Genomic DNA, 20,125 nt, shown 5'->3' with positions numbered 1-20,125 from the left:
TTCAGTCTGCAAAAGGTGACTTTTATTGTCTAAGCAGGTCGGGGGGCTGGAATGGCTCCCTCGCGGGTGACGAAGGGCGGGCGCAGCAGCTGCGGAGGAAGAGGAGGCCTAGTGGTACCGGTGGGCCAAGGCGTGGGCCACCACCGCCACCAGCTTCTGGAAACTGCCCTGGACCTGCGGGGTGAATTCCTTCCCGAAGTGGGCCGCCAGCACTGTCAGCAGGATGTCGCCCAGCAGCTGCAAGAGAAAGGGCGGCCGGGGTTATAGCCGGGCTGGCTGAGTCCTGCCTCCGAGGAGCCCCTTTCCTCGGCCGCGACCTCCGGCGTCTTTGCACCCGGCCACGAATCCCAAGGGACCCCAGTCCTAATCTTGAGCTGGAAAGGCGGGGAGGGGCTTGGGGCGGGGGGGCGAGAAGGAAAGGCTGCTCGACGGCGCCTGGGATCCGGGCTCTCGAGGGGGAGGGGGAGGAGGGGGTCTCTGGGTTCGGTGGCTCCCTTGCAGGCCTTTCGTGGGCCAACCAGGGGCCCTCACCGGTGTCAGGAGGAGGGAGCCCCCGCCCCCCGCCGCCCCCCAGGGCAGCCCACCTTGAAGTTGACGGGGTCCACGTGCAGCTTGTCGCAGTGCAGCTCGCTCAGCTTGGCGAAGGTCTCCTTGACGGCCTCGGGGTTCTTGACGGCGTCCCCGAAGGCGGTGAAGACCTTCTTGCCGTGCGCCTTGACCTGCGCATTGCTCTGGATGGCCGCCGCGTTGCTCAAATTGCCGAAGTTGGTGAAGAAGCGCTGGGTCCAGGGGTAGACGATCAGCAGCCTGCAGCGGCCGAGGGGAGGGTCAGCGCCCGGTAGGCAGTCGGCCAGCGCCCCCCGCCGCCCGCCCGCCTCCCTCCGCGGGGCTCACCTGGTGAGGGACTCGGCGCCGACCTGGCTCACGTCCACCTTGCTCCAGACGGAGCTGATGGCGTTCTTCTCCTCGGCGGTCCAGTGCACCATGACGGGCGGCTGTGGGCGCTGTTCTCGGGGCTGAAGGAAGCAAAGCGGCCGAAGCTGTGGAACCGGCGCCGGGGAGGCCTTTTATACCCTGCCCGCCGGTCGCGAAAGGAGCCCGGGGGGCGGGGGGAGCCCGCCGGGTGTGGCCCTGCCGGGCCAGCCGGAGCCCGAGATAGCTGCCGTGGGCACGTGGGCCCTCCTCCTCCTCCTCCTCCTCCTCTTTTGCCCAGGCTCCGCGGGGCCGACCGGGCCTTCCTTGAGCGGGGCTAACCGGCCACGGCGGGGGCGTTGGGAGTCCCTAGCAGGCCGGGGGGGGGGGGGAGGGTCCAGGAAACTCACCCGCAACTTGGCCTTTGGTCGCTCTGCAAGGCCGGTGGGCTGCGACTTTTGTGACCAGGAGACACCGGCCACTGCTGGGCGGCTGCTCCCGGGCAGCAGAGCCTTCCCTGCCCCAAAGGGGAGGGGGGGTTGGAGCCATGGTGGGGTGGGATGAAGTCCATGCGGGGGGGGGGGGCACTGGGGTGGGGGTCCTGTTCAGGGGGACCCTTAGGCGCCCCTCTCAACCCTGAACGTGGGTGAAATCGTCTTTTAGCTCCACATCGAAGAGAAGAAGATTTTGCATCAGTCATGGAAAGGGAGGGAAGGGGAGCTCTCCAAGGGGCGCTCCTCTCAGGGGCAGCGTAGTAGCCTCCTCAGCCTTGGGCTCCGCTGGCTTCAGGTGGACTCCAGCTGCCCAGCCCGTTTCTGGGCATCCTCGGACGGCAGCTGGTCTCCCCCCGCTCTTGGCCCACTTGGCAAGTCAGGAAGTAAAAGCCATGAGACCCACTTCTGGGGGGGCATGTAGGGAGGCATAACAGAAGGGCCCCCAGAGGTCTTCTAGTCCAACCCCCAGCTCAAGCAGGAGACCCTAAGCCATTCTTGAAAAGCTCCGGGTTGGAGGAGCACCCACGACGTCTGGCGGTCGCTTCCGTCCTGGATTGTTCTGCCAGGGATTCCCCCTCAGTTCCAGGTTTCTTGTCCTTTCGGGACAGGTCGGTGCCTCCTTGGACAAAGGCTAAGAGCAGCAGCGAAGCACGGGACATGGGGGGGGTGACGGGGGGGCTTGAGTTGTTCCTCTTAGAGAGAGGAATAGCAAGGATGCCTGAGGAGGGTGAGGGGCCAGAGGGCAGGGGGCTGGGCTAGACGATCTCCAGGGTCCCTTCCAACTCTGTGATTGTGTTCCTCTGCTAAGAATTATGGACTATATACAATTTACATGAAACTTAACTTAAAAGGGGGACAAAATATTCTATAGACAGTATGCAACTCCATCAATAGTAAATGAGATACATTATAAGGTAATAAATGTTGGAAGTGCCATGGAAGATTATTTTTATTGATTGGAAAACACCTTCTTCTCTTCCTTTCTTCTTTTGTCTTTTTTCACATTTCTATTTTTATCCTTCAGTTAAATTTGTTTTGTTTGTGGTAAATTTTGCCCATTGTTGAAAGAAAAACACAATTCTGAAAATATCTGACTGGGAAGTTAATCTGGAGAACGTGCAGGAATGACAAGATAGGATATATCCACGACAGAAGTTTAACCAACTTGAAGCAAGAGTGGTTGACTTCTAAGGGGTGCAAATGCTTATAAAAACTGAATTAGTAAAAGCACAAAAAGGAAGTGTCAGAAACTGCATAGTTTTTTTTCCTCCTTTTTTCTTTTTTATCTATTGTTATTTAATTGCAGTCAAAATTGGCTTCTTTTCCCCCCCAATCTGCATAAAAAAATGCCAAGTAACAATGCAGTGGAGATTTAATACTGAGTAATCAGCTTCAAACTGACAGCTTTATTGTGCTGTACAACCAAGACTTTAATGAAACCTGTAGCAGTTATCTAGTAGAGGTAGTCCTCGAGTTACGACCATCATTGAGCCCAAAATTTATGTTGTTAAGTGAAACATTTGTTATGTGAATTTTGTCCCGTTTTATGACTTTTCTTGCCACCGTTGTGAAATGAACCATTGCATTTGTTAAGTTAGTAACATGGTTGTTAAGTGAATCTGGATTCCCCACAGACTTTGCTTGCCAGAAGGTCAGCAAAACGGATCCCGTGATCCCGGGACACAGCAACTGTCGTGTGAGTCAGGTGCCAAGTGCCTCAATTCTGATCACGTGACGGTTGTGATGCTTTAAGTGTGAAAAATGGTCATAAGTGACTTTGTAACTTCCAGCAGTCACTAAATGAACTGTTGTAAGTCGAGGACTGCCTGTATTGCATTGTATTTTGGCTGAAAAAACCTAAATCATCTTACTTTTATTAACTAAGATAGATAATCTTTTTTTGTATGCTCAATGGTTCCAATTATTTAGAGTGCTAACAATCTTTCCTCAACACATGTATGAATACCAAAAGTGCAGAGAAGAGCAACCAGGAGGATGAGGGGACTGGAGGCTAAAACATACAATGAACGGTTGCAGGAACTGGGCCTGGCTGGTCTAGGGAAGAGAAGGACCAGGGGAGACAGGAGAGCAGCCTTCCAATATTTGAGGGAGGGGCTTCCCCAGAGAGGAGGAGGAAGGGGTCAAGCTATTCTCCAAAGCCCCTGAAGGCCAGACAAGGAATAATGGATGGAAACTGAACAAGGAGAGTGTTGTAATGACGAGGCAGTCAAGGTGTTTGATCATGATCAACTGAATCATGATGACTTTATTGGAATCTAGTCTTGTATTTATACACATTTATAGTAATCCTCTAATAACATTGGTTAACTTTGGTTACTGCTCAACCTTTGTTACTGTCTAGCATAGTAATTAACACAATTAATTATCTCTAGTTAAAGTCTAACACATGTTTACTTCCTCTCTCTAATCCTTCTTTGCATTGGTGATTTTGTTTGCCTGAGTTGTATTTGCTTTGGAACCTTCATTACCTGAGGTTTGCCATCAAGATAATGACATTCCTGCAATTACAACTCTACATATCCTCGTTTTTTATTTTAAATGGAGGATTCAAAGATTTATGAATGTATTGCAACTGTAAAGGAGTTAAAGAAGAGGAAGTAGAATGAAACAATGCAAACAAATTTGGAATACATTGAATAAAACAACAGGTTACAATTAATACAATAATAATAATTATAGCATAAAAGAAAAACTGTCTGAGCCAAGACCAATCAGGGAGCCAATTGGTTAGCCACTCAAAAGGTGAGTAATGAGCATGGATATTATTTTGAATGTATGATTGTAAATTGGCAAGCTCATGCTCAATAGTTTTATTCAAAGAATGAAAATGCACAGCACATCCACGGTGTCCAACTAACGTACAGAACCCTCCCTGACGGGCTAAAAGATAGTCTATGGCAAAACGCTACTGTGAGACATCTTGATTTAAGTCTTCTATTTCATGCTGCAAATCAGGAATAATAGCAGCGGTAGCATTGATGGATTTTTCAAGTCTGCAGGTGAGACCAAGAATAGATCGTCTGTTTTCTTGAGCAATTATGCCAGGATAAGAGCCTAGAGTAAGGACTCCTGTAACGGCCCCTGCCAATGCACGGCCAGATGTAGAACCAGAAGACAATTGTGAGTCAATAAAAACTTCATCATTACATGTAGGCCCCAGAGAGGAACGCCGCTGTCGAGTTGATGGGAGTGTACCTATTTGAACAGGTAGAGTAAAATAACCTATAGCTGCACATTGATAATTCTGAGGATGCACATTGGTGGCATATTTATCAAAAAAGAACCACATATTAGGATCTTTAAGCTGCCATCCAGCGCATATTGATCCTGTATTAGAGTGATCAGAGGCATTAAAAATAGGAAAATTGTCAGGATACATATCAGGAGCTATATTAAGTCCATACAAAGAAGAATTAAAGGTACCTGACAACCAATAGTAGTTAGAACAATAACTATAATTCCCCAGCTTTTTTAATATGTGCTGGGCAGCATCATAATCAGACCAATTATGAAGCCAAGTATGTTTAGCGTGACAACAGAAACACAGACCCCTTGTAAATTGACTAACTTTCAAGTAACGCCAACGGACAGAATTCAATTGCATAGGGGGTTTAGAAAATAGCCAGGAGTGTGAAATAGATTGTAGTTGTGAGACAATAAATGTAGAAGACACGATCAAGTTAGGGGTAAAAGAAATTTGACCAAATGCCATTGGGGGCTCATAGTATAAAGTAATATTTGTGCCATGGGTCATAAACATGTATTGGGCATGACGAACCCACAAATTAAGACGAACCACAGAAGTGTCATTTTGAGCAGAAACACCATTAACCATAAACAAGAAAATACAAAGTAAAATTGTAACAGAATTAGCAGTAATAATAGCAAAAACAGCAGCAACAAGATTTTCAGGAGTCTGAGGTAATGAGGCCTGTTGCAGTTGTTGTTGAGCTTGATATGTAGTAGATTTAACCTGTCCCCAAGTGATGGGTTGTGGGTGCGTCGACCTTGGAAGCCGAACTTCTGTGTTCAGATGAAGATTGAAATCCGGAATCAGGTTGTGAAGGCCCTGATGCCATGCCATGATATGGACGAACACAGCATGCTGGAACCCACACTGCTTGTCCAGTAGAAGGATCTTCCATGGCAGCGTAACCACAACCCCAGGTGATCATTGGTGTAGGGCCTTTCCAGGTTGGATCTGGAGCTTGGCTATACTTTACCAAAGGCCTTGCTAAAGATTCAGTAGTTCGAAAATGTAAATTAACAGGTGAGTCTGCAAGAGAATCTAAAAGGTTAAATAATTCCAAGTACCGTATATACTGAGTATAAGCCGAGTTTTTCAGCCCATTTTTTGTGCTGAAAAAATCCCCCTCGGCTTATACTCGAGTCAGATTCCACTCTGAAAAAAAAAATGGTGTGGAGCTCCGGAGCTGGGCAGGCGCTTCCCTGCTTCCGTGTTTCCTTTGCAACTTTTAAGCATGGGGGTAATCGGAAGCAGAAAAGTTCTTGCATGAGGATATATTTTTTCTTTTTTTAACTGTTTTTAGGGGGGGGGGAAAGACCCACCATCATGTGAGAATGCTCAGACACGAAATCTATCCGCCCGAAAATAAGTGTGTGTGTGTGTGGGGGGGAATTTTAACAGAGGGAAGATGTAGGGAGAAGGCAAAAGCGACGGAAGATCCTTCAGGGGAAACTGAGGGGGAGACTCACCCTTGGTCCAGATGAGCCCCCTTCCCCGCCCCTAAGGAAGCAGAGGCAGCCAGCAAGGGCAGGCAAGCCCCGCTTCACAGACTCCGTCCGTCCTCGCTCCCACCCAAAGCCACGAAGTCCCCCACTAATTCTGCAAGTTCTGTTCCTGAGACAGAGGCATCATTTTTACAGTTCTCAACCATTTTCTGAAAAGAAGACTGAATAATAAGAGTCAGGAGGCTTTTGCCCTGTATCTGCAGAAGCTGAGGGAATGGAAGACATATATTCAGGTGAAGAAGGAGGATAAATGACAACATTAGTATAACATGAAGGTGGAGGTGTTAAAAGAGAAAGTTCATTGTGACCAAATTTTTCAATTGCATGTCTACATAAATGCCACGCATGCAAGACTTCTATTTCTGCTCTAGGTTCAGAATGCAATGTTTTCCCTATACGTTCCCAATCAGTAAATTTTAAAGACCCCTCTTTTGGATACCATAAGCACTGAGCTGCAATCTCCTGGACCAACCTTAAGAGATTTTTCTCTGGTACCTGAGTATTATTTTTCTTCAACAAATAGCCTAATTCATCTACATGCTTCCTTTGTTCCTCTGAAAGCGAAGGCCCCATACTTACAGAAACCAATAAGGGTTGAGAAACCCCAAAGGGTTGAAGGTGCACCAAATCCTTGCTGGACGAAGTAAGAGGGTCCCTGTTCATGCGCCACTTGTTGCAATGATGAGGCAGTCGAGGTGTTTGATCATGATCACATGAATCATGATGACTTTATTGGAGTCTAGTCTTGCATTTATACACATTTATAGTAATCCTCTAACATTGGTTAACTTTGGTGGTTGCTCAACTTTTGTTACTGTTTAGCATAGTAATTAACACAATTAATTATCTCTAGTTAAAGTCTAACACATGTTTACTTCCTCTCTCTAATCCTTCTTTGCATTAGTGATTTTGTTTGCCTGAGTTGTATTTGCTTCTTAATCTGAGGTTTGCCATCAAGATAATGACTTTCCTGCAATTACAACTCTACAGGAGAGATTCAACCTGGAAATAAGGAGGAATTCTCTGACAGGGAGAACCATCAACCCGTGGAACAGAAGTTGCCTTCGGAAGTTGTGGGAGCGTCATCTCTGGAGGCTTCCAAGAAGACACTGGACTGCCATTGGTCAGAAATGGGGTAGGGTTTCCTGCTTGGGCAGGGGGTTGGATTAGATGACCTCCAAGATCCCTTCCAACTCTGTTAATCTGTCCCTTTTACACTACTAGTTTTAAAAAATGTTGCCATAATAATATTGAGGATGAGGATGAAGGTGACCACGTGGGTCATTTTCTAGCCCTGAAGTTTACACTTCCCTTGAGCGGAGCCACCCTGAAGCCCCATCAGACTTAACTAAGGAGCCACGGATTTTAGTTCACATTCTAGTGAATTGTGCAAAGCCGGATGGATCAGCCATCCCAGCGAGCGTGTTAAAAAGGCAAAGCCCCAGAACTGCCTTGGTATTATATTGGTGTATATTCTCGTTATGTTCACTTTATTGTTACAATATTTTACTTCGGTTCTGCTTAAACGCCTTTCCATTTTTCTTCCTTTTTACTAGTCCTTGACTTACGGCCACAATTGGGCCCAAAATTTCTCTTGCTATGCGAAACATAGCCCACCCAGTTGTTAAGTGAATCCGGCTTCTTCCATTGCCTTTGTCAGGAGGAGGCACATTTCCCACGCATGACCGCTGCAGGGTCCCTGTAGCCACACAGCCGACATTCGGAGGCTGGGCAACCGGTTCATGTTTATGGCGGTGGGCGTGTCCAGGTGGCCACGGGATCACTCGTTGCAACCGCCTGGGCAGCAAAGTCCAGGTGGGCAATTGGCTACTTAACGACTGTAGAGATTCCCTCGGACAAGTCACACAATGGAGCAAAACTCCCTTTTGAATCAGAATCAGATTCCAGCTGGAAGGGACCTTGGAGGTCTTCTAGTCCAGCCCCTTCCTGCTCAAGCAGGAGACCCTCGACCATTCCAGACAAGCGACTGTCCAGTCTCTTCTTCAAAGCCCCCAGTCATGGAGCACCCACAACTTCTGGTGGCAGGCAGTTCCGCTGGTTCATTGTCCTCCCTGTTCAGGAAATTCCTCCTTAATTCCAGGTTGCTTCTCTCCTTGGTTAGTTTCGCTCCGTTGCTTCTTCTCCTGCCTCTTCTGGGGCTTTGGAGAAGAGGTTGACCCCCTCTGTCTTCTTTGGGGCAGCCCCTCAAATGCTGGAAGGCTGCTCTCCTGTCCCCCCCCTCCCCGGTCCTTCTTTTCTCTGGAGTCTAGACAAATGTTTCACTCAGCAATCTAAACGTAGGGCTCAGTTGTGGTCGTAACTTGAGGACAACCTCTGTTCTGAGATGGAAACGTAGGCGGACGGTTACAGCCCAGGAGGGAGGATGTAGAGCGCCTCCAGGGATGCAGATCGGAGGGGACCAGGAGGCTGCCAGGCTGTGATAAGGGCAGCCGGGCCCTGGCATCGCCCATTTCAGCACCAGGCCCAGGCCTGCAAGTGCCTGACAAGCTCCAGAGGAGGCAAGGCCCAGGGATAACAGATGATCAGAGTTGGAAGGGACCTTGTAGGTCATCTAGTCCAACCCCCCACCCATGCAGGAGACCCTACACCCTTTCTGACAAATGGCAGTCCAGTCTCTTCTTGAAAGCCTCCAGGGATGAAGCTCCCACAACTTCCGAAGGCAACTTCTGTTCCTTCGGTTGATGGTTCTGTCAGAAAGTTTCTCCTTACTTCCAGGTTGAATCTCTCCTTGTTCAGTTTCCATCCATTGTTCCTTGTCTGGCCTTCAAAGGTGCTTTAGAAAATAGCTTGACCCTCCCCTCCTCCCTGTGGCAGCCCCTCCCTCAAATATTGGAAGACCCCTCTCCTGTCTGCCCTGGTCTCTCTTCACTGGACTAACATGCCCAGTTCTGCAACCGTTCTTGGTATGCTTTAGCCTCCAGTCCCCTAAAATCATCCTGCTTGCTCTTCTTTGCCCTCTTTCTAGAGTCTCAACCTCTTTTTTATAGTGTGGTGACCAAAACTGGATGCAGGACTCTAGGTGTGGCCTTGCTAAGGCTTTACAGAGGGGTATTAGAACCACCCTTGACCTCCATTGTCTCCCTCTGTTCGTGCATCTTAGGATTGCATTGGCTTTTTGGGCTGCTGCTGCACCCGGCCCTTCCCCGAGAGAGCCTGGGCCCCTGAGGGGCAGCAGGGCGAGGTGCCAGGGATGGGCAGAGGAAAGTGGGCAGCCCTCCCTGCTCCGCCTGGGCCAGCAAGCCAGGCTGTCCCCTCGCCCCTTCCTCCCGGCGGGAATCAGCCCGAGGAGCCCACTCGCAGCTGCCCCAGCAGGGGGGCGTGAATTCAGGGCCCCCGGGCGGGACTAGAAGACCTCTAAGGTCCCTTCCGGCCCTACAGTTCGATTCCTCCCAGCGCTGCGCTCCTTCTGGCGCCGCGAGACCCTCCCCACCCCGGCAGCTCGCCTGACTCCTTGGCTGCAAGGCCGGCGCGGAGCCGGAGCCCCGCCTGGCCCCCTTTCCTCGCCGGGGAGAGACCCCCGAAGCCCCCCACCACCACCACCACGGGCAAAGCGGGGCGGGCGGGGCGAAGGGCGGGCCTTGGCGGCAGGAGGCCCTCGGCCACGCCCCCGCGCGGGGCAGGCCGGGAGCGTCGGGGCGCGCCTCCCCCTGTGATTGGCCGAGCGGGGCGCGCGCCAAGTTTCAACCGCCGACTCCGCTCCCGCCATGGCGCCCGGCAGGAAGAGGGGGACGGCCCGGGGCGCCGGCAAGGCCTCGGCGCGGGACAAGCGGGTGGACGCCTTCCTGAAGGACTTCGACCGCGAGGGTGAGGCGCGGGAGGGCGGGGAGCGGAGCGGGGAGGGGGGCGGCGGCGGGGCCGGGCCGTGACCGGAGCGCCTCTTGCAGTGCGGGCGCGGGTGGCGCAGGTGCGGGCGGAGGGCGACAGCCTGAAGAAGGACGTGGAGAACCTGTGCAACATGGAGCTGCTGCGGCTGCCGCTGGCGGTGCGCGACCTGAACTGGATCGAGTTCCTGGGTAGGTCTCGAAACCCCCCACCGCGCCCCCGCCCCCGCGCCCCCCACCGCTAACCCGGCTTCCTCCCCTTGCAGCGCTGGGCGGCAGCGAGAAGGCCCTGGAGAAGGTGGCCTCGGTCAGTGAGTAGCCCGGGGTCCGGCGGGGGAGGGGGCGGTGGGGCCGCCTCCCCCGCCCCTCCTGCGAGCCGCCCGGCCTCCTCCCTTGCCTCCCCTGCAGAGCGAGGTGGACATCGCGGAGATCACCCAGCTGGCCTCCAGGGCCATCCAGACGCCCTTCCGGGTCGCCAAGAAAGGTCAGCCGGGGTTGGGGGGGCTGGAGGCGGGGAGGAGAGCCCGCCTGATGCTCTCACGGTGCCCCCCCTGCGGAACCAGCAAGCCAGGCTCCCTGGCGGTGTTTATTCAATCCCGGGAGGGGAGGGGCTCCCCCAGACAGAACGATGCACCCTTCTCTCTGCCTTTCAGGCAAGGGGGAGAGGTGGGGGCAGCCGTGCCTCCCCCTCCTCATCCCAGCCCTTGTCTGTCCACTGCAGGAGGAAGAAGGCCCCTCCTGCCTGTTTGCAGCCCAGCCGGTCCTGAGCAGCCCTTTGCCGGCTGGGCCAGCCACACTTGCTGGTGTCCCTCTTGCTTTAGGGTTTTCCCTTCCGTGGACACCTTTTATCAAGCGGGGTCCGTTCTATGAGCGCCTTGGTCCCCCCGCCCTCAGGTCCTGATCCCTATACCTGGACAGACAGGTGTACGTTTGTGCCTGTGTGTATATAGAGACGCATGCCTTCCGACACAGCCGTACGGAGGCATGGGGTACCAGTAATAGATGATATGAGCATCAATATTCACAGTGAAGTCACCTCCCTACCCTTCTACTACTGCTATACTCAAGAAAGAATTGCAGAGTCCTTGCAACCACAGCTGAGCCCAAAATTTCTGCTGCTGAGGCAGCTGTCGAGGGAATTTTGTCCCACTTGGCAGCTTTTCTTGGCACGGTTGGTAAGGGAACTACTGCAGTTGTTGAATTAGCGACGTTGACCACCTTGGTTTTGCTAGCCAGAAGGTTGCAGAAAGTGCTCCCTGGACATGGTGACCGTCATAAACATGAACCAGTTGCCTAGCATCCAAATGTGGGTTCTGTGGCCACAGGGACACTGCAATGGTCCACATTTTTCAGTGCCGTTGAAGTTCAGATGGTCACCAAATGACCAGTTGTAAGTCAAGGATGCCGGGATGAAGCCTGCTGAGAACGGAGCCCTTCAAAGTTGCCTCCCTCGGCCTGTTCCCCTTGCTCCCCTTCCTCCAAGAATTCCTCTTCCCCCACAGCCAAGCAGCCCATCGATGAAGAGATGGAAGCATCTCTGCTGCCCGCAGGCAAGAAATCCAGGCAGGATCTGGAGGTGGCACCCCAGAAGCCGGGGAAGGTGGGTCTCTCTGTCCTTCCGGGGACCTCCAGCTTGGCTCGTTCGTCCTTGGCCAAGGGGCCTGGTGGTGGCTCCCCTCCACACCGCTTCCCCTGCAGGGCTTCTGCTACCTTAACAAAGCAGGCGGCCCAGGGGGAGGGTGGGGGGGCCTCAGAACTGCCTGAGAACAGGTCTGTGTCTGCCAAGCCCCCCCACAGTCCCAAGGACGGACAGGAGGAGGACGTGAATTGGGAACCATGAAGTGGGGAAAGGATGGGAAAGGCCGCAGGATCTGGGTGTGGCCAGTCTAGGGAAAAGTAGGGCCAGGGGTGGCGTGCCTGCAGTCTCCCAGGCTGCCACAAAGAAGGGGGTGCTGAGGGGGGCCAAGCTATTCCCCAAACCAACCCAGGAGAGAAGGGACCCAGAGTGGAGGAGGAATTTCCTGACAGTGAGGACAGTGAGCTGGTGGAACCCCAGAAGTTGTGGCTGCTCCATTGCTGGAGGTTTTTATGGACAGCCATTTGTCTGAAATAAGCAGGTGGCTGGATTAGAGGACCTCCGGGGTCCCCTCCGGCTCTCCTCTGAATGAAGTGGGTGGGTGGGTGAGGGCGCTTGAAAGAGGTTGGTGGAGTCACCCCTCCCTCCTGTGTTCCAGGCGCAGACCTCGACCAAAAGGCCCCCCAACTCCAAGAGGACCCGGCCCCCTTCATCCCGAGCCAAGAATTTCCCCAAAAGGTAATGGGCCCCGCAGCTCAGAGACCAGCAGGGGCCCCACAGGACCACCCTGGGCAGCAAACGTTCCCTTCTCTCCGGGATTGAGCCAAAGGCCCCCAAACTGGGCAGCTTCAATTCCCAGGAGCCTTAAGTTGCGGGAGGCCTGAACGGAGCCCTGGGACTGGAGGCCACAGAGGCCCCCCGTGTTGTCCTTCACAGAGGCTCCTTTGAAAGATGCCAGCTGGAAGAAGGTGCTGGCCAGGAGGGTCCGGGGGTCTCGGACAGAGGCACCCCAAAGCCAGCATCCTCCTGGGGGAGGAAGGGGCGGGAAGGGCTGGCGCTGCTTTAGGCCAAACTGCCCACAATGCCCAAAGGGGGCTGGGAGGCGAAGCCCTCCCAAAGGAAGGGGAGCTTAGGAGGAGGTGAAGGGGCCCCTGGTGGCACGCAGGGAGGAGGGGCCCGGAGGGTGAGGCAAGGGCCACGCCTGGGTGCTCCGGCCTCCGGGGGGGGGCTGTGCCCAGGGGCTTTCCTGGCCGTGGGGCCTTGAAGCGAGGGAAGGCCGGGTGTGGCTTCTCCGTCCCTGGAGGCTTCCCAGGAAAGTCTGGGCAGAGCAGAATCGGGGCGGGAGACCCCCGAGGGGCCTCTCAGCTCGAAGAGTCTGGGGTCTCTTTCCTTCCGGAGGGCAGGACAAAACTTGGGGTGCAATTTACAGAAGCCCCCCATCTCGTGAGGCGGAGGGCTTGTCTTCCCTGGCTTGCCTCTTGAGGGGCCGTAACTGGAGTGGTGTGGGTGAGCAAGGGGGTGGACTGGATGCCCTCGCGGTCCCTCCAAGCAGGAGGAATTGCAGCCTAGGGCTCTGGCAGCCAGTTGGAGGGCCCTGACAGGCCACTGACCCGGTGGCTGCTGTGTTTTAGCAAAGTGAGCCACGCCACTCCGGTCATCCGAGGGAACCCCACGAAAGCCACCACTCCTCTGTTCACCCCTGCTGGCAAGTTTGACTCCAGGTGAGCCCCTCTGCCAGGCGGGTCTCGGGGGCTGCCTCAGGGCGGGGCTGGCTGGTAGAAGCTCCGGGCGGCATCCGCCTGACCTCACCTGCTTCTGCGCCCCCAGCATTTTCAGGACGCCCGGCCTGCGGGCCCCTGCTGCCCACGAAAGGGTCTTCAGCATCTCGGTGAACGGCAGCCCCTGGCAGACAGGAGCGAGGTCTTCCTCACGGTGCCCCTGGGCGGAGGAGAGGTGAGGGGCACAGGGGAGGGGGGGGGCGTGGGGGCCACCTAGGCCCGGGACGGAGGCCCTGCGGCCCCTGCATGGCCTGGAGGGGAAGCTGGTGGGGTTAGGAGGGCTGCCTGCTCCCCCTCCAGAGTAAGGGCCCTTTGTCCTCTGCGCAGAACGTCCGGATCAGGGCCAGCGAGCTCTCGGAGAGGGACCTGCGGGGGCTGAACGCCCAAGCCCTGGGCAGCGTGAAGAAGCTGTCGGTAGGCCTGGCTGGTTTTCTCCCTTGTCCCCGGGGGCCCAGCGCCTCCCCCCACGGCCTTCCCGGATGCCTGGGGTCTCCCTGGAAGGGAGGCTCGGCCTCTGGGTCCCCCAGGAGCCCTTCCCGGGGGCCCCTCCCTGCTCTCCTCTCCCCTGAGCCACTCCAGGGCGGACGGAGACAGAAGCGCCAGGAGACGCAGCAGCGGAGCCCCCTTCTTAGTGCTGGGGGGGGGGCTGGGGGCCGGCTCCATTTCGCAGCACCCGGAGGGGCTGGAGAGAAACTGGGTGTGGGGCAGAGGCTGGGCCTTGAGTGCTGGGAGAGGCCGCTGCTGGGTGCCTCCTCCTCCTCCTCCTCCTCCTCCTGAGTGGGCCGAGGCTCCACCCTGCCTGCCTTCCCACCTGGAGCAGGATGGGAGGAGCCGGACGGCAGGGGTGGCCACTTGCAGCCGCCGGGAGGGGCTGGGCCCGCTGACCCTCGGCTCCTCTCCTTCCAGAGCCAACTTGCGCACCTCTGCAGCCGAGTGGACGGACACAAGTGAAGAGGCTTCCAAGCAGCAGCTGCCTGTCGCTTTGGTCCTGGCCTGGGGAAGGGGAGATTTGGCTCAAGGACCCCCCACCCCCCAAAGGGTTGCCCCCCCCATCCGGAACCTCCCTTCCCTGCCCAGAGTGCTGCTGCTGTGCCCCAAGGTGCCAGCGTCCCTCCTCTGGCCCTTCCTGCTTCTCTCGGCTGCCCCCGTGTGCAGGGGCAAGAGCAGGTGGCCTGGGCCCTTCACAGCCCCCCGAGGGGGTTGGGGGCAGCAGCAACAGGCAGACACAGCCCCAGGATGAATGCCGGCTGCTTCCTTTTGGGGGGCTTCCTTTCCGAGCCCTTGTGGGGTTTTCTATTTATCGTCTTCCGTGGGGTGCAAGGAGACCGTTTCCTGGTTGGTTTTGCAATTAACAATAAAGTTTGTTGTCTTATTGAAGGTCTGTGTGTGGCTTCTTGGGCCCCTCCCACCCCTCACCTGGTCCCACCCTGCCCAGAATAATATGGGGGCCTTCTGGACCCAGGGACCCTTGACAGGGAGGGGTGAACCCACCCACCCACCCCAGTGCCAGTTTAGTCGACCAGCGTTCTGGAGAGCAGCCGTTTGGGGAAGGGGGCAGTTGCTCATTGAAGGGGGGAGGTTTGGAGAAGGCCGGGCAAGAGAGGAGCCCCCCAGGCCCCTTGCCAGCCATCCAGGTGCCAAGACCGGTGGCTGGGAAGGAGCCCCCATTAGCTTTCATTTATCTCCCAAGAACCGCACAAGGTTAGTTTCTGGGAAGCCGGCCACAGACGGGCCCTTCGGCTTGCGGCCACAATGGAGCCCAAAGTGTCTGTGGCTAAACGAGACAGTCGTTAAGTGAGTTTTGCCCCCATTTTACAACCTTGCCACCGTTTGCTAAGTGAATTGCTGCAGCTGTTAGGTGAGGCACGTGGTAAAGGGACTCTGCCTTCCCCAATTGACTTGTGATTCTGGGATTCTGGCTGTCGTAAGTGCGAGTCAGGTGCCGAGTGTCTCGATTTTGATCCGGTGACCCTGGGGAGGCTGCGGTGGCCATAAGTCCCCTTTTCCAGAGCTGCTATAACTGACCAGTCACTGGAGGAGCCATTGTAGGTGGGGGGCTGCCTTTCTGAGCCCCCTGGGAAAGAAAGGCCAGCGAGGGTGATGGGTGGTTGTATGGCCGGGGGCAGGGAGCTTAGAGAAAATACTTGGCCTGGGACCTCTGGCCAGGTGGGGAGGGGGCTAAGCGCCCGATGCCCAGCCTTTGGGGGAGCCTCTGCGGGGCGAAGGGAGGCCAGCTTTCCTCCGGAAGCCATGGAGCCCCCCAGTGCTTGGGCTCTGCAGCCCCTCTCAGCGGTTGACGGCTGGCCTCTTGCCCCCAGCAATCCAGGTCCCTGTTTTACCCACCTCCGAAGGACGGAAGGCTGAGTTGACCTGGAGCCGGTCAGGATCGAACCGCTGGCTGCGGGAATGCAGAATCATCCTGCAATGCTGCCCTCCGACCACTAGGCCACCAGGGCCCCTAATCACCCCGTGGTCCTTGCCAACCCTCCCAATATGAGTAGCCCAGAAGGCAGCCAGGGTCTTCCCTCTCGAGCTCCCAGGGGAGGGAAACCCACTTCTGACCATTTTTCACCCTTAGTGACCACTGCGGTATCCCCAGGGCCACATGAACTGGATCCCCTTTTGCAACCTTCTGGCCAGCAAAGACTCTGCTGATTCACTTAACGGCCAGGGCAAGAAAAGTTGTAAAAATGGGGCAAAACTGAACCAGTGTCTCACTTAGCAACAAATGTTGGGCTCAATTGGTCGTAAGTGGAGGGCTGCCTCTATCCTCCATTCTCTGCAACGCCCCCACCCCCCTGTATTGGTTGCAAAGGGGGGGGGGGGTTGGGGAGCACGGTCACTTAAGTGGAACCCTGACTGGTCGGCCCTGACTGGCCACGGAGGTCGGGGTTGACCCCTCCGTCTCCGTCTCTTTCCTTCCCCAAATGGAGGCTGGGCTGGATCCCAGCGAGGCTTCTGCGCAAGTACACAGGTGGCACCAGGGCAAAACCGCCGAGACTTATGCAGCTGCATCGGACACCCTGGAGGGCAGCTGCGCACTCACAACCTTTGCATTGCCCAGAGTTGCTTTTAGTGCGACAGGCAGCCGCCATTTAACCATCAGCAAGTCACCCAGATCCAGGGTGGTGCCCAGCAGCCTTTGGCGCAGGATTCTCCGTCGTAGGAGACAACGGGGCCTTCCGGGTCTGAGGCCTCCTGCTTGTTCAAGTCAAGCAGGCAGCGTCCCTGGGGAGCGATCTGAGCCCAAGACCGACCCCTCCCACGATTGCCTGCCCAATGAGCCACACGTGGCTTGGAAGCCGCCTGGTGGCCCCCGAGGACACCCAGGTGAAACTCACCAAGTCCCTCCCCAGCAGAGCTAGTCCTCAAGGAACTCTTGAGGAGGGAGGGGCAGCCAGTCAGCCGGTGGGGAGGGTTATCCCCCCCCCTCTGCCAGGAAGCAGCTGCCCTCTTGGAACCCTTCAAGCAACCTCTTCTTCTTTCCTTGGGGAAAACCACCAGCCACGTGAAGCTGAAAACGGCCTCCTGGGGACGGAGGTGTGCTCCGTTTCTCCAGCCCTCGGGACCGAGGGAGCTCGTCCTCCCTTGCCAATTTCTGCCGAGGGAAGATGAGACAAGGCCGTCCTTGGAGTCCCCCTGAAAGCTGGATAACTCGCCCTCTTCCTTGCATGGCCGAGTCCTTTCTCCTCACCCGAAGAAGAAGAAGAAGAAGCCGCCACCGTTCAAGAGCTGCCTCATCTCCCTCCGCTGGTGAGTCACTGCTAGCCAGGCTATTGCCCACGTTGGAACTTCGGGCACCAGCCAAGGGCCGGTTCTGCAAACCAGGGGTGTCCAACCTTGGCAACTTTAAGACTTGTGGACTCCCAGAGATCCCCAACCAACGGTGGAGACAGACCCCTGCTGTAAACTGAAGGCTGCTTTGTGACTGCCAAATGCACAAGGGAGCTGATAAAATGGAAATGTTTGCTTATTGGACATACCAGTAGAATCATATTCTGCAAGGATTGGGGCAACCAACCATGGTTGGAATTTGGGGCATCCCTTTTCTTCGAGGTGCCCTTTCCTACCTGGAATCTAGATCGGAGAACCTTACTGAGTGCAATAATCCATAAGGCATCTCTGAGGCGGGGAAATGTCTGTGTTTTTATGGCCTCACCAAGTCCAGTCATGGAATAATCTTAATTATTTATTAAATGATAGTTATCCTTATGCAAAATAAAGTATATGCTATTATACTATACTTCAGCATAATTTAGTCAAAGTAGACTGTACTGCATTGATAATGGCGCAAAAAAAAAAAAAAAAAAGGTTGCTTTCCCTCCCCCAAATGGAAGTGCTGTTAAGCCTTGTGCTGAGAGGCTGGCTGTGTTTCCCTCCTGAACTCTCAGAATCACAGGGTCGGAAGGGACCTCGGAGGTCTTCTAGTCCAGCCCCCCGCTCAAGCAGGAGGCTCAATACCATTCCACACAAATGATTGTCCAGCCTCTTCTTAAAAGCCGCCAGGGATGGAGCAACCACAACTTCTGGAGGCAAGCAGTTCCACTGGCTAATTGTCCTCCCAGTCCGGACATTCCTCCTTTAGTTCCAGGTTGCTTCTCTCCTCAGGGGCTTTGGAGAAGAGGTGGACCCCGCTTTCCCTGTGGCTGTTCTAGGAAGGGTTTCCCAAAGTCAGCTCCCAGGCCATTTCTCCTATTGGGTTATATTTACAAACAACAGTTTCCATGGGGAAGAAAATAATCCAATAAGCTATATTGGATTTCTTTCTGGTCCAAATTCTTAGAACAGAATGAGAATAGAATAAGAATAAGAATAAGAATAGAATAGAATAGAGCAGAACAGAGCTGGAAGGGTCCTTGGAGGTCTTCTAGTCCAACCCCCTGCTCAGGCAGGAGACCCTACAGCTTGAGACAAGTGGCAAGCAGTTCCACTGGCTAATTGTCCTCCCTGTCAGGAAATTCCTCCTTAATTCCCAGTTGCTTCTCTCCTCGGTGAGTTTCCCTCCGTTGCTTCTTCTCCTGTTTCTTCCTTCAGAGCGTTTCGTTAATGTCTCTTCTTTGAAGCACTTCTCCAAATATTGCCTCGTCACTCATTGCAGCAGCATCGTATCTTAGAAATACCAGCAGCCACGCGGTTCCCACTAAGGCAGCGGCTGCTTCCCGCTGGATGAGAGCCACGGCCCCTGCTGCGGGTGCAACCGCCCTTCCCAACGGTAAGGTCTCCCCCTTCTGTCTCGGCAGAGTCCTCCACCGGGGGATTGGACCCCGGCCTGGGGGCGATGAGTCGGCATGCTTCAGGAGGCCCAACCGCCCAGCAACCAGAGCAGCCTCCCCCCCGCCTCCTTCATCCTGGCGGGCATCCCTGGCCTGGAGAAATACCACAGCGGGATGGGTGTGGCCTTCTGCCTGATGTACCTCTTGGCGCTTCTGGGAAACCTCTCCCTGCTCTTCCTCATCCGGACGGAGCAGAGCCTCCACCAGCCTATGTACCTCTTCCTGGCCATGCTGGCGGTGGCCGACGTGGCCTTGTCGTCCTCCACCGTGCCCAAGACTTTGAGCGTCCTCTGGTCCTACTCCAGGGAGATCTCCTTTGAGGGCTGCCTTGCCCAGATGTTCTTCACCCACATCAGCTTCATCGCGGAGTCCACCATCCTGCTGGCCATGGCCTTCGACCGCTACGTCGCCATCTGCCGGCCGCTGCAGTACGCCTCCATCCTGTCTCCCTCGGTGGTGGCCAAGACCGGCCTGGTGGCTCTGGCCAGGAGCTTCTGCGTGATGTTCCCCACCATCTTCCTCCTCAAGAGGCTGCCGTACTGCGGGAGGAGGGTGATGCCCCACTCCTACTGCGAGCACATGGGCATCGCCCGCATGGCCTGTGCCAACATCGCCGTCAACATTTGGTACGGCTTCGTGACCACCCTGCTGTCTCCCGGCTTAGACGTTTTCCTCATCGCCGCTTCCTACCTCCTGATCCTCAGGGCCGTCTTCAGGTTCCCCTCCAAGGACGCCCGCCTGAAGGCCCTGGGGACCTGCGGCTCCCACCTCTGCGTCATCCTGATGTTCTACACCCCGGCCTTCTTCTCCTTCTTCGCCCACCGCTTCGGCCACGGCATCCCCCAGTCGGTGCTCATCCTCCTGGCCAATCTCTACCAGCTGCTGCCTCCCATGCTCAACCCCGTGGTCTATGCCGTGAAAACCCAGCTGATCTGGAAGAGGCTCGGCAGGGCCTTCGGCAAGTGAGGCTGGGGCGGGGGGGGGGGCCCCACCGGGCCCACAAAGGAGGTGGGGGCAGAAGAGCCACCCCCACCCACTCCTGTTTCTGTTGCTGGGATGGAAACGGTTGGACTCTCCTCCATCCCACCAAAAGCGTTTTTATTCTCCTCCTCCTTTAAAGTTTGTTTTGCTCTTGAGTTAAGGGGTGATAAAGCTACTTCTCTGCCAAAAAGGAGACATTTCTTGTCTCCTCTTAAAATGATGAGGGTTTTTCCCCACCTTTACTTTCTTTTCAATATTCAGAGTACCACATTCCAAGATCTTTTCAATTTTCACACTGAAAATGAAGCTTTGGAGGTGTTCTAGATGGTCTCTAGGGAGGCTCTTCCGAGAACTGATGCATGCTCTCGGAGATTAAGCCGCTTGTGCAATCAGGACAAGAAGAACTGGTCACAAACATGCCTCAAACTGCCCAAGGAGCCGCTGATCCAGTTCTACAGAGGAAGGATTGAGTCTGTCATCCGCACCTCTATCACTG

General features: G+C 55.2%; 3 protein-coding genes across 3 annotated transcripts; 2 read left to right on the top strand and 1 right to left on the bottom strand.

Annotated features, from left to right (window-relative positions):
* Window positions 1-1,126, bottom strand: LOC113430661 (hemoglobin subunit beta-1). The gene is made up of 3 exons (XM_026693083.2): window positions 895-1,126; window positions 585-807; window positions 1-237 (listed from the first exon to the last, which is right to left on the bottom strand). The coding sequence occupies exons 1-3, from the start codon at window positions 984-986 to the stop codon at window positions 109-111; spliced, it is 444 nt and encodes a 147-aa protein (XP_026548868.1). The 5' UTR covers window positions 987-1,126; the 3' UTR covers window positions 1-108.
* Window positions 1,127-9,807: 8,681 nt separating this feature from the next.
* LOC113427603 (borealin) lies at window positions 9,808-14,456 on the top strand. The gene is given in 11 exon segments (XM_087965885.1): window positions 9,808-10,004; window positions 10,085-10,213; window positions 10,288-10,328; window positions 10,430-10,505; window positions 11,524-11,621; window positions 12,256-12,335; window positions 13,229-13,318; window positions 13,425-13,492; window positions 13,495-13,550; window positions 13,703-13,789; window positions 14,282-14,456. Coding segments are annotated over 11 exon segments (870 nt in total). The 5' UTR covers window positions 9,808-9,904; the 3' UTR covers window positions 14,327-14,456.
* A 4,207-nt stretch (window positions 14,457-18,663) lies between these two features.
* On the top strand, window positions 18,664-19,614 carry LOC113427596 (olfactory receptor 52B2-like). The gene has a single exon (XM_026690111.1). The coding sequence runs from the start codon at window positions 18,664-18,666 to the stop codon at window positions 19,612-19,614; it is 951 nt and encodes a 316-aa protein (XP_026545896.1).
* The last annotated feature ends 511 nt before the right edge of the window (window positions 19,615-20,125 follow it).

This window comes from Notechis scutatus, chromosome 5 (assembly GCF_049901735.1).
Source record: "Notechis scutatus isolate UNSWTSFEM ecotype Mainland chromosome 5, rNotScu1.2, whole genome shotgun sequence".
Classification (NCBI taxonomy): Eukaryota; Metazoa; Chordata; class Lepidosauria; order Squamata; family Elapidae; genus Notechis; species Notechis scutatus.
Note: the sequence above shows the minus strand (reverse complement) of the source record. Positions and strands in the feature narration are given on the sequence as shown.

Coding starts and splice junctions, on each gene's coding strand:
- LOC113430661 (XM_026693083.2), bottom strand. CDS start 986: ATGGTGCACTGGACCGCCGAGGAGAAGAACGCCATCAGCTCCGTCTGG. Junction 808..894: donor GGCGCCGAGTCCCTCACCAG/GTGAGCCCCGCG, acceptor CGGCCGCTGCAG/GCTGCTGATCGTCTACCCCT. Junction 238..584: donor TGGACCCCGTCAACTTCAAG/GTGGGCTGCCCT, acceptor TTTCTCTTGCAG/CTGCTGGGCGACATCCTGCT.
- LOC113427596 (XM_026690111.1), top strand. CDS start 18,664: ATGCTTCAGGAGGCCCAACCGCCCAGCAACCAGAGCAGCCTCCCCCCC.